Source organism: Trachinotus anak, unplaced genomic scaffold (genome assembly GCF_046630095.1).
Source record: "Trachinotus anak isolate AG129_WGS33_773 ecotype Australia unplaced genomic scaffold, CSIRO_AGI_Tana_v1 ptg000010l, whole genome shotgun sequence".
In the NCBI taxonomy this organism is placed as follows: domain Eukaryota; kingdom Metazoa; phylum Chordata; class Actinopteri; order Carangiformes; family Carangidae; genus Trachinotus; species Trachinotus anak.
In genome coordinates this window covers 26,749,167-26,762,933 of record NW_027273861.1, presented here as the reverse complement: position 1 = coordinate 26,762,933, position 13,767 = coordinate 26,749,167, and the positions used below count along the sequence as shown (strand labels likewise).

The 13,767-nt window shown below is 39.1% G+C and overlaps 1 protein-coding gene across 1 annotated transcript; it reads left to right on the top strand.

The window, feature by feature from the left end:
• The first annotated feature begins 671 nt into the window (after positions 1 to 671).
• On the top strand, positions 672 to 13,000 carry LOC139626202 (glutathione hydrolase-like YwrD proenzyme). The gene is made up of 12 exons (XM_071486481.1): positions 672 to 891; positions 1,496 to 1,649; positions 1,728 to 1,881; positions 3,225 to 3,431; positions 5,106 to 5,258; positions 5,343 to 5,430; positions 6,851 to 7,022; positions 8,441 to 8,597; positions 9,652 to 9,834; positions 10,013 to 10,097; positions 10,642 to 10,737; positions 12,267 to 13,000. The coding sequence occupies exons 1-12, from the start codon at positions 792 to 794 to the stop codon at positions 12,410 to 12,412; spliced, it is 1,695 nt and encodes a 564-aa protein (XP_071342582.1). The 5' UTR covers positions 672 to 791; the 3' UTR covers positions 12,413 to 13,000.
• Positions 13,001 to 13,767: the final 767 nt, after the last annotated feature.

Here is a 13,767-nt window from a genome sequence, read left to right as displayed (position 1 = left end):
GGCTGTCAGACTTCTGAAGACTCTTTTACACTGCTGTATAAAAACCTAAATTCTTGATGAAATGACCAGTTAGCCAACTGAACTTAAACTTCAAATAGAAGGTTTGCAAATATGAGTTGAGCTAAAGTCCTTAAGAAATTCTGCCATCCATCCTAAACTTAATAGACTGTACTATGAATTTTTGATTTTACAGTTATATGAGAATCTAATCCAAATGCAATGGCATGTGTGGTTGTATCTGCCTTATTTAAAATCATTAGAGCTCCAGTTATTGTTTTACAACTTAATGGCCTTTATGAAACGCAATACACACTTCTGCACCAATAGATGACAAAATATTTCACAACATATAAGTCATCCCATCATGATCCTGAATAACTTTTTGTTTAAATTTATAATGTCAATGAAAATTAGCCAAAAATAAAATGCTACAGGCTGCAGGATACCTAATTTAAAATCGACTCCTCTGGACCTTGTGAATTTAGGATCAATCACATTATTTACCTTTAAAACTGTGATTTTTTTTTTGTTTTTTTTTTGCATTTTTATGCTGTGAGAAATCAGTATTTTTATCTGTATTGTTTCTCCTTCTAAAAGTTAACTTTTTTTTTTCTTAACTCCGCATTCATCGATCGATGTCATCAGTCATCGGCTGCTCTGTGCTCCGTCCTTGTTGAGCCAAACTCAATGGATATCCGAGTAATCGATCAGAAGTTGAAACTCCAGCGCGGTTAGTTTTCCCCTGTTATTTCGCCCTGGTGTTGTCAACAGTGGCTGATAGTCCGTGCGGGATGGACACCGACTTGCCTTTCTCCTCTCGCCGGTCTCCTGTGGTGTGTTTGCACGGCTGTGCAGCGTCCAGCCAGCCGCTAGCTTCGAGCGCAGGACTGGGTGAGTGTAAACTGACCCGGTCCGTGGAGATGTTGGACGTTAGGCAGCAAAACAACAGTCTCTTGGAAATGTTTCACAGTTTTTCCAAACAGATAAGTTCATTTTCTGTTTCAGTTCATAAAAACAGAAAAGAGTGAACACAAGCAGCAGCACTTTGAGACCAGAACCCAGCCGGGGAGCGGATAGTGGAGCAGCCTCCACACTAGCAGCTGCCACTGGGGAAACTGTAGTGGTGGTGATTTAACCTCATTTAACCTCATTAAGAAGGCATGGACACGAATCACTGCCACTGGTGGAGAAGATACTGTTTTCCACCATAAAAGAGGCCCTCACTGAGCAAGGGCTGTCTGTGATTTAAGATATAAATGGAGGCAAATAGGATTAAGTTTGTGCAGCTCACAAACTAATCATGGGAAATTTAGAGTAGGGGTAAACATCTCAGCAGTGAATATGCCAAACATAACTTAAACTGTTTGCATAGATAAATACAACTGGGAGATAAAAGATGTTTTGGTTGTTGTATTTTTGGGTGGTGAGAAGCAGTGGTTGCCTTGAAACTAGTTAACACATCTGTAAATCCAAGGCTCTGTATGTTTGCATCCAGATGTTCTGAAGCGTGGTGGTAATGCAGCAGATGCTGCAGTTGCCATAGCGGCGGCACTGGCTGTAACAGAGCCGAGCAGCACCGGTCCTGGTGGAGACGCCTTCTGCTTGTTCTACAATGGAAACACAGGAGAACTCAGAGGAATTAACGGCAGGTGGAGACTCTTCTCTCACTGCTGCTGTTGTTGTTCCTAATACAGAACAAGTGGCTGAGCCTCTCTCTTTGTCCTCAGTGGTCGTTCGCCCAGAGCTCAGACCCTGGAGTTCCTGGAAGGCCTCGGTTACACCGCAGAGGCCCCTCCTTCACCTTTCGATGCACTGAATGTCACAGTGCCAGGGGCTCCTGCGTGTTGGTGTGACGCTGTACAGCTGTTTGGTAGCCACAAGGTTTGGCTGTGTGTGTCTGTGTGATTCATTGTGCAGAACTGTTTGTGCGGGTGTGTGTCTTATGCAACACTCAGGTAGCCAACAGCCCATCTTACAAAATCATCTACATCTCATAAACAACCTAAATGTAAATACACTGCAAAATGAGCCATATTGGCACATACCACCAACACAAACACACTTGGAAGTAGGACACTTGACTCTTGTTTGTTCTAAACAGTGGTGTTGACGGTCATTTAAGGATATATAAACAAGGAGTGGACAAACTCTCGATATTTGGTCAAAACAGCAGTTATATAACCATTTATGGTAGCGTTTCTCCATGTTCTTAAAACTATGGGTAAAGTTTAAAAAAGAAGGGGTCTCAGTTTAAATTGATATAAGTAAGTTTTGCCATTGCTACATAGCCAACATTCTTGAATGAATAGGAATGGGTGTTTACCTAACAAGAAACGAGTGAGTTTAGCGTCAAACTGAATTCCTTTACTTGTAGTGTAGAGAGGTTATAATACACCCTGTATTATAACCTCTTGTCTTATAAATGTGACAATGGCTGAAGCAACAATCACCTCCACCCGCTCCAAAGAAAGCACATCTGGTGGCGGAGAAACAAAAACAAACTTGAACTTTGATTAAGTATTTTTCCTCTTAAAAATGCAGTCAGATTCTCATGGAAATAAGATGCGTCATGCATTTGAACAAACGTCACTGTTCCTCCTCAAATCTTTAACCACAGCTCTTTCAACATTAAAAGCATCATCAGTGTGGCATATCACATCCATCTTTTGGTGTCTAAGAGGTTTTACTGTTGCTTGAAATGTAAAAATAAATGTAGATAATGTGATCGCAACAGTGCAGCTACAATAGATTTTTGATAGCAGTTGTTCATTTCTGTAAAACATCAACATTAAAGCTCCACCTTTGATGTGAGTCCCTCAAACACAAACAAGATTCTTTCCAATTATGGAGGCAGAAATGAGCAAATACATTATTACTATTACAAAGGTTGTGTCTGTCCACAAATACATATGTATAATGAAGAATACATTACTGTTAACAGTGGCCTGTCAAAATGTGTTGTAGAACTGTAGTTAGCTGATGTATATTGAAGTAAATTTGGCACATCAGCAAGACTTCATCCCAAAATAACTCCCCTCACTTACAACTACGAGCTAACAATGAATTTAATGCCTTTTTTTTCTTCTCCGGAAAATCGTTTGGAGGAAATTACAAACCAGTTTTAGTCTTCACATATTTCTTCTCAAAACAATGACTCACACTTCCTGCTCGCTGAGCTTTCCTGTGAGGTAATAAGTGTGTGTTTCCTCTGCCTTTTTCCCCAGCTCTCCATTCAGGAGGTGCTGAGTGGGGCGGTGGAGCTCGCAGAGGTGGGGTTTCCTGTTGCTGAGGTAACAGCTCACCACTGGGCAAGCTGGGTGGCTGTTCTGAGAGATGCTGGGAAGGAACTAGGTGGGGACCTGCTGATTGACCATAATGCGCCCAAATGTGGACAAGCATTTAGAAACCCTGCCCTGGCAAGGACACTGAAGGTAAATCCTTGAAAATGAAATACTATTAAAAAAAAAAAAAAAAACAGAAAAACACAGAATGTGAGGAGCAATTGGACATTTTTTCTGAACTTAGACAAAAAGGAAACAGCACAATGTAGAACCCACCAGAGAGTGTGTTCATTTGCACATCCCCCCAGAGGTTGTTTGCTTTTCTAACCTTGACTTAGTCTTCTTTGTTGGAAGACCTTGGATGGACCCCACTAGGCTGTTGGACCTGACATGAAAGAAAAACAAGGAACATAAATGAAGGGAGGAATATAGACTGGACAGGGGTGAGCAAAATAGGACAGGGCAGCAAATGATGTAAATAGAAAGGGAAGAGTGAAGGGGAAGGAGTGAAAGGAGGACAAAGAAAAGATGATGGGGAGGGGACAAAAAAAAAAAACAAAAGTGAGAAGGTTCAGAGAGAGATAGAATAGAAGAGAGTAGAAGAGGGGATGGACATAAGTAGGGGTGAAGAAGGAGGTGGTAAAAAACAAATTGTAATGAATTTCAAAGGGTTTCAAGGGTGACAAATTTGGCCATGGCCAGAAAAGAATGAAAACATAAGTAAAGCCTCTTTTCCACAGCTTATCTCTGTGATGAGTATAAATCAAACAGTCAAGTTTTCACCAAATATGGTAAGATACATTCCCTCTGTTTGTAGCTCACATTACTGGTTAGCCTCATGCACTATATACAGTATGCATTTTAAGAGGATTATCACCTAAGGCTGTGTGTAAATTATAGAAAAAACTTAAGGTTATATACCATTAATTTCAACCTGATTGAGAATTTTCACATAACTGTGAATAGACATTAGCACCTTTCTGAGTTGGCCTGTTCAGCAACATTAGAATAAAACTTACGTGACCTACAAGAATGTAGACTGTTAAACTATAATTACTCCAATATGGAATTCTGAGTTATAGCAAAATATGAATGAATGACACTGTGAGATTCAGTCTTCTACTGTCCCGTCCCTTTTGTGAATGTGCGTCCGTGATTGTTTCTATGTGTGGACAATGTAATATTCATAAAACCGTGCTCACTCTGTAGTTTCCTGTCAGTGAAACTTCAGTCGAACTATGGCTGACCTCACTGTGTGTGTGTTTGTCTGCTTGTGTTTCACCATTAAAACATCCACTGGCTGTTGCTCCTTTGTAGAACTGCATCAAACACTCTTTCATTAGGAATGCAATAATGCATGAAAACTGCCAAGTACGCCTATGACAGCTCCACACACACACACACACACACACACACGCACACACACACACACACTCATGGTCCTGACACTTGAAACAATAGCAGTGACCTCAACCTCTTTGATGGATAGTTTCCATGGAATCATAGCGGTCATTCCTCAGCGATGATGATGATGTGTGTTACTTCCTCATGGTGCAAAATCTCACATTCACACACCCCTTCCTGTTCATTCAATAACATTGATTGATCAGTAGGTATTCACAATAGTTGACACGTCACCTGTATAACTTTAAAACTCTGGATTAATCAGGCCTTACATCATACCAGTCATTATAATTTTAATGTTTTTGTGCTTTCTGCTGTGAAAACATGAAGATGGATGCAAGGAGATAAACTCTCCAGCGGGTTAATTGATTGACCAGTAGATTGATTGACTGTAACGGTGATGGACTGATGTATTCACAGGAGCTGGGTGAACGGGGAAAACCGGCTTTCTACCAGGGCAGAGTCGCCCAAGCCATCGTTGACGTCATCAGCCAACATGGAGGAGTTATGACCCTGGATGACCTCAGCAGCCACAGCAGTGAGGTCATCACCCCCATAAGCACAGAATACAAGGTGACGTGGGTATCCATAGACGCTTATTGAATCTGTGTTTTAATGACATGGTCATCAGAGTGAATGATGCCATTGTGTGTTCAGGGCGTGTGTCTGTGGGAGCCCCCTCCTAATAGTCAGGGACTGGCTGCCCTGCTGCTGCTCAACATCCTGGAGAACTTCCCTCTCAGAGGTAACCGCAGGGACACTGAAGCTCAGTGTTACGCACAGAGATTTTCAGCTTTCCACCCCTGAAACTAATGTCTCCAGCCCAATAGGTGAATGGGCCTCTGTTTCTGCTGCTGAAAACTTTAAAAGGCTCAGCAGCAGTGTATCCACAGTGAGTAGAGGGAGGAGTGTTTATGCAAGGACCAGTTGACATTCCAAAAGACATAAAACCAAAAATCTACATGGCTATACACCAATAGGATTAAGTGGAAGAATATGTCCTCAACTGAGTGTTTGAAGATGACAGCACAGGACCAACTTCCTCAGATGATTAATTTATAAAAGTGAGGCCCATTTGTCCCGTTACATATCCCACAACATTGATCAATTAGTCACAGAAGTTATCTTAATTGTTCTTACGATTATTGCCGTATGACAAATACAGTTGACTTAGGCATGACTCCATCCTGACAGCCCTGGAATTTGACTCGGGGCAACAAACCAGTGCCAGCTCAGTGTCTGGACTCACTGTGTGGACATGGGCGTGATACAATCAGGTGTATGATTCATGTTGTGTGTGTCATTATTGGCTCTGATCCACCTCTGACTGGACCACCATCTCAAACTGGTCGGGGAAAAAAAAACCAAACACTGGGCTGAAGACTTTGCTGCAGTATTATCTCTGCACATGACAACACCACATTTTTGATACACAGAGCTCGGGGAGTGAAGAGGTAGATTGGTCCACAAATTAGCTCAAGACATTTACAGATAAAACCTTGAGTGAGGTCAGCTGATGACCAGTGGATCAGTGTTATATATTGAGGATGTCTAGTTAAAGAAATGTGACCGTCACAAGCTCTTTTTTTTTGTATCTCATATAGATTTTTCAGTTTCACATATCTTTTCATTAGACATGCAGCTGACTCTTTGTGGGAATAAGATCAGGTTTTCTACAGTTTATGAAAAACAGTCCAAGATCTGACAGAGGACAGACTTATGTGAAGCTGTATTGTTGCATTATTTAATTTAGTTGATGGAGTTCTAGTGGAGGGACAGATTTACAGATGTAAACTGTGTGTTTGGCTATTCTGTCTATTGCCAATATAACAAATGAGTGATTCGCCTAATTCAAAGTTGCTGTTGTCAACACTTGGTGTCTAGTAGGTCTTTCAAGGGAAGAATCCTATGGCACATGCAAAATGATGTGATAAATATTTCAAGATGCAGCAACTCAGGACCATTAAGAATACATATGAGATAAATCAAGGTGAAATATAATTGAAATTGTTGTCTTTTTCTCTTCCCCCTATCATCAAAAAATAAAAAAATAGTCACAAATATTGCGATGTTTGAGAAAGGATTGTGGAAGTTGATTTATTACTGCAGTACTACAAATTCACACATCCGTTTGTGTGCACATCTTTGTGTGTGTGTGTCTGTAGCTATGGGCCATAACAGCTCTGACTACATCCATGTTATGGTGGAGGCTGTGCGTTTGGCTCTAACAGACGCTCTGCGTTACCTGGGCGATCCAGAGCATGTGACCCCGCCTCTGGAAACCTTACTGGACAAGTGCTACAGCCGTCAGCGAGCGAAGCTCATCAGCATGGAAAGGTGTGTATGTGTGTGTGTGTGCATGTGTGTGTGTCTATGGGTGTGTGTGTGCATTAGTACCAGTGTGTACCAGTCGTGCCCTGTTGACTTAAGATAGGACAGTAGACTTTTACCTCCGCACAACCATAGTGTGCATCCTTTCATGCCTCTTTTCTTCTCTACTGCTCTGTCTGCTGTGTGTGTGTGTGTGTGTGTGTGTGTGTATGTGTATGTGTGTGTGTGTGTCTGTCTCTGAGTATATTTTGGCAGCAATTTGTATTTGCTGTCCACTGCTGTAGACTTTGAACTGTTAGTCTTTATCATTTGTAAGACAAATAGACAAACAGGCTATAAAAGTATAAAACAACATAATTATCTCTCAACACACACACACACACACACATATACACACACACACACACATATACACACACTCTGTGGGACAAAGACCTGCTGTTTGTCCTGTTTTATATTCTAATAACTGTACATCACTGAGGGTGTGTTTCTGCTTTAAGCAACTTACACTAACCCCACAACTCCCAGTATTACATAAGTCAACTGTAATGATTCAACCAACCCAACATTAAATGTGAATTGGAAACTGGACTCTCTCATTAACACTGTAAGAAAGTCCTTGTCTTCATAGTCTCTATGTTTACATGCTCATAATAAACCAGGTAACTGAGAGAAATCAGGTAAAAGCAGGAAATTACAAATCATGTGTACCTCCACTGAAATAACCTGGTTACTTTAAAACCTGGGTTTGCATGCAGCTTGGCCCCACTTCATTTACAATGAATCAAGAGTCGCATATAGTTTATTAGCAATATATGATGCTGCAGGTGAATGATGCTGAAACGTTTATTTTTAGCTGATGACACTGGGGGAGAAAAGGCTCGGTATTAAGAAAGCACACAGTCGTAAAGACGATCCAATTTATAACAGTTGTGCTTCCTCTAAAGAATATTCAGTAAAAATATTTCCTTTACATTTCTCTTGGAAATACAACAGGGTTCATTAGTCACCACTGAGGTAACAGCTTTGACTCATTTTGAACCACAGAGAGTCTTTAAATGATGTTTTACTCCTCATTTCAACAATTGAAAGAATTCCTTCCGGTCAATTTTCTACTGTGCAAATCATTAAAGAGAATTATTAAGTGTGTTAAAGCACATAATGTGGCATCAGTAATGATTTATGTTTGCAAAAGGGTTTTTTACATTTATAAAAAGAAGGACATTTTTAAAACATCCTATGACCATATAACTATGGTGTCTGTTCTGTTATTTCTGGCTGGATTTAACACAACAACAATAATAATAATAATAATAATAATAATAATGATAACAACATCACCACTATTTATTAAGATAAAAACTTAATCATCATTAATCATTTGCACCTTTAATATTAAATTGTATGTGTGTGTGTTTTTGTAGGGCCATGGAGGGAGTGGAGCCTGGCCTAATGACAGGAAGTGACACAGTCTATTTCTGTGTGATTGACAGTCAGGGGAATGCCTGCTCATTTGTTAACAGCACCTACATGGGCTTCGGGAGCGGGCTGGTCCCGAAGGATTGTGGATTCTCACTCCAGGTCTGAAGGGTTAGAAAGGGTGTGTGTGTGTGTGTGTGCAAAGGTAGCAATGGGTGTGTGAAAAAATAACAAGCTGTTGAGTCACTGCAGAGTAGATGGCAACATCTAATGAATAAGTCTGATTCATTTTGGTTAATTTTGGCCAATTATGCACATTTAAAACTAAACTTTAAAGCTGGCAGGATCCCCAGACAAATAAAAAAAATGACATAGGCACCTATAAAAGTATACTTATCTTTTGTGATAATCCCTCAAAATATGATGATGGAACATGTCAAGGTTGTAGAAAATATAGTTTCAGTATTTATAGATACAAATCCAACAGAAGAATCTAAGACATCAAACTATAATACAGTCCATTTAAATGTAAAGTGATTTTCACATAACTTGTTTTTGTTCCTTTTTCACTGAAAGTCTATGAATGCCCGTAAATCACAGAAAATACCAATAGTTATCAGTTTTAAAACTAAAATTTAGTATCCTACAGACATAATTAAGATAGTGTGTGGAAACAGCCCTTTCAACTGGTTTTCTTAGCTTATCTCCATATGATATTTAAATCAAATTATATTACTATAAACAAAGCATGCTCAGTATTAACAGATGAACACAGTAGGTGGACTCCAGCGTGATGCTGAAGTACAGCGGTCGTGTACTAGATGAGCAGAGTAAGTGTCAGTTCCACAGCATAACTGTGGGACTGTTTGATGACAAGCTGAGTGCAGCCTGTGTTAGATGAAACGAAGACAGAAAGGAAATGTAAAACACCAGACATGAATGAAGAAGAGGAGTTTTTCATATTTTATTATGCTGATTTACATAGTAACATTAGACAATGAGTGAATAGTGTGTTGGTGAGTGGAACAACCTGGAAATATTTTTGGTAACCATGAACCAGACCTATGAGGACACACTGTTGTTGCAACACGGTAATAAATGGTAATAAATAATGAACTTTAAATGCTTTGAAAATGCATAGGGACAAAATGAAAAGCTTCATATATGGTAAGTATTATTATAACATGTTCACGAAAACTCTTCCTGCCTCTCACAGAATCGCGGTGCCAGCTTTTCTCTGCGTCGTAACCATGTTAACTGTGTTGCTGGGGGGAAACGGCCATATCACACCATAATACCTGCGCTCCTCACTGCCTCTGCAACAAAGTCAGAAAAACCCAGACTCCTCGCTGCACTTGGGGTGATGGGGGCTTTTATGCAACCACAAGGACACATCCAGGTACACACAGTAGTCAGGCATGGGAGAAACAGTAAACAGTAATCATTGTATGACTTAATTTTCTTCTGTGCATCACATTAGCGGGACTTGCATTTGCTTTCACAGTGGAACCCTGGTGGTTCTGGTTCAGCCATACATGTGTAGTGTTTTAATTCACTAATGTTGATCTTGTGTTCAGGTGTTGTTGAACATGTTGGAGTTCGGGATGAATCCTCAACAAGCTCTGGATGCACCGAGAGTCTACGTACAGTATGACCAAAAAAGTACGCACACACAAATGCACACAAACTTCAAACTGATTTTAGCATCATTCAAATGTCTTACCTACAGCTGAGCACCATGTCCTGATTAATGATTAAAGATTATATGTGTTTAGTCAAAATACTGTATGGTGGTGTACTTCCTCTTGTGAGGCCTCATGATTAGATAAGTCATTCTGACATTTATTTAATGTGGTTATAATACATTGTATATAGACACAACATTTGTTTAAGATGAATTAATTTAAGTAACTTATCCCTATATTTGCTGTGGTTTGACATTATAAACAGTCCATCATGGTGCAACTGATTAACTAACAAGCACAGAACGTGCGGAGTCATATACAGAAAGCAGTGAGTTGGTATAAATGTGATTTCTATTCACTTCCAATAGTTTTATCCAATCATGAGTTCAGCTTCCTGGCTCTATGCTTTTCTCCCTCTACAGCATTAGTAAACAAATGAGAATTATAGGAGTTTTGTGTAAATATAAAAAAAACAAATGAACATGGCTATGTCTCCTGTTTCACAAACTTTCTGTGTCTAGCTGGGGACTGGTTGGTTAATCTGGAGGAGGGGGTTGACCAAGAGGTGGCAGAGGAGCTGAAAAGACGGGGTCAAAAAGTCAACTGGCCAGTCACAGGTACTTTATTTATAAAATAACTGGTTTTGAATGCTTGCTTAGTATTTATTTTTTTTTTTACATGTGAAGTATTTCATTGGAAAAAGATCACTATCTCTTTCATTTATCAATAAAGATCTTTGCAAACAGTTCTGCAAGTTCACAAACTAAGGACAATTTTACACTCAGGTTCATACAAGTGAAGATTTTATCATTTGATTCATTGGTGACATATGTAATAATGAATAGGTGGAGCATGTAGCCTGCTCAAAAGTTAATGTGTTACATTAATTGTTATATTGTTTTATAGTAATAGCCATAAACACACAAGACCGGCGGTGAAACTGGTGGTCTCTGATCAGTAGGATTAGACCACAGTTCCCCAAAACACTGTTGCTTCCTGTTGCAAACAGGACGTTTTCATTTGTTCCTCTTTCTTGCTAATTTGTTTAGGTGTCATCTATAGAAAAACACAAAGCAAAATTAACCAGTTCTTCCGCATTTGCCATCATCTTTTTATATTGTCATTATGTCCTGCTACCATGGTGCATGGAATGAGGGATGTTATGTCATCATGCTGGTGTTCATGACTCTGTGACTGTGTAAACATATCCTTATGAACATGAACATCCTTATGAATGATATATAGTGGAAAACATTGTACTTACACCACAGATACTAAACATGGAGTAGAGGATCTTAGATTTTGGAGCAACTGTCTGAATAATTTTGCATATTGATGAGGGAACACAGATTTCCCAGAAACTGCTGTAACTCCTTAACACCTCGAGCCAACAGGTTCAGTTTGATAGCATGCAAAGACAAACATGTTGGTATGAGAAAAAATATTGATGATTAGCAAACAAATTGACTAGATGTAAACTTTTGATACTAAAAGTTAACCAGTGAAGCTGGTTATATGTATTTCTCTGGCCTGTGTGTGGATTAAATGTTATCTATTTATTTATTAAGTTATGACACTAATTGTTGTACATTTTGATAATCATTAACAAGAAATTCCAATTTAAGGAACCAAATGTCAAACTGCTCATCACTGTGTACACCACTGAAGAATAATGTCTTCCTCACCACCAACTGCCACCATCTCACAACTTCTAAGATTTTTAAATATTCCTATGAAGCGATGTTTCTGTCTCACTCGGAAATGAATTCATACCCGTTCTCTTTATCATATCTTGTTTTATTTGTTAATTTATCATATCTCATATTGTATCCGTGGAAGCATAGTTTGTCTTATTGTGTGCTACTCAACAGTGATGAACATTATTTTTATTGTATGGATTATATTAGTTCTGAGGTTTCTCCAGATGTATCCAGGATTTTCTATATGAATCAAAACAGGAATAACACACTCAGGGCAACATTTTAGACACACAACACAACATTTTTTAAGAAACTCTGTAACACAGAAAAAATACCGTGCTGCATAGTTATCAGCTGATTCGTCACATAGTGACAGATAAATAATGAGACAGTTTAATTGGCTCAGTGCATCTTGTCTCCATTTATCTTTTCATTCAAACACACAGGCCACAAGAGGTCTCAGTTTGGGCGCGGACAGATCATCACAGTGGGGGATTGGTGGAACCCATCTGTCAATCAAGCTGATCATCCAACCAGGGTGCTGTGGGCGGGATCAGATCCCAGAGGTGATGGTTGTGCTCAGGGATACTAGATACACTTAACCCCCTTTCATCTCCTCTGCAGATGTTATAATCTTTCTGAAGGCAAAATCATATGAAATGTAAAGAAGTAATGTCCGTATTAGACTGTGAGCACTTTTATTCAGCTTCATCATTCAGCTGATTGATTTTATTACCATGTGTAACTACAGTTAACTATCAGTGTTTACTAGATTTCTCTTTTGTATGTTTACATACTCAGTTATGTATGTAATCTATTACTGCTACTATCACTGTGGCCTGAGTCATAGAGTAGCAGTAGAGCTGTGTGTCACTTTTTCTGGTGTCTGTTTGTTGAGATGATTATCACTTTCAGTCTCTTTGATTCACGTCAGTAAATGAGACTTGCATCTTTATTCGAAGTGACATTTTATAAAGAAACTGAGTTTAGATCATGTAATGTTATGTAAATTAAGTCAAACTCTTTTTTTTTTTTTTTTTACAGTGAATATAACTGATTTAACAGTCTTTCAGTATTTCAAATGATCTGCGGTGCTGAATGAAATATGCTGGATCTATTCATAATGATTTTTTAAAACATGTTTACAAATGATAAATAAATTGTATTTATTTTTGAACAACTCTTGAACAACTCTTAGTTATTGGTGTTTCTCTTTTCGTCAAGCTTACAATCCTCTACAGATTCTCTGAGCCTGAATCAGCTCTTCATCAGTTCCAAACACTGGACCTTCTTGACTACATGAAGAAAAGTAGGTTTTAATTCTTTAACAGGATGGGTTTATACTGTGGGGAGTTCAGTGACAGTTTTTTGTTTTCAGCATCTGGACAAGATGGATGTGCAAGTGTGTTAGTGCTGGTTGTTCCATAGATATTAAATAGTTTGTTGCTCTAATCCCTGTTTTCAAGGTAAAGTGGTGTTTTCACTTTGTCCTCAGCAGAACCTAACGGAGATACTGATCAGCTCGTCTGTTCAGAGCAGGGCGTCTCAAAAAGGACTAAAATATCTGAACAATTAGTAGCGGGATGTCATTCACAGTCCCCCAGATGGTCAGTTGTAATGTTTTGATTATTCTCTGACCTTTTCTCCAGCATCACCACCATAAGATTAACTGAGCACATTCATGCTTCCCCTGAGGACAAATTATTTCTATCTGGGTTGCACTAACCAGCCTAAATGTCAGCTGTACACAAAAGATTTTGCACAGTTTGTAATGCATATTACCATAAGATTTGCTATGCACATTCCAACTCCTCTAATGTTTTGGGTTTTGCTTACTGCTTGACCTTTTCCCCTCAGAAGATAAGTACAGAGGCAGACAGAATAAATTATATTACATTACATACAGTAGCTTTGGTTGTGTGAAATAAAATGAGCGAGTTGGTAAAC

Coding starts and splice junctions, on each gene's coding strand:
- LOC139626202 (XM_071486481.1), top strand. CDS start 792: ATGGACACCGACTTGCCTTTCTCCTCTCGCCGGTCTCCTGTGGTGTGT. Junction 892..1,495: donor AGCTTCGAGCGCAGGACTGG/GTGAGTGTAAAC, acceptor GTTTGCATCCAG/ATGTTCTGAAGCGTGGTGGT. Junction 5,431..6,850: donor GGAGAACTTCCCTCTCAGAG/GTAACCGCAGGG, acceptor GTGTGTCTGTAG/CTATGGGCCATAACAGCTCT.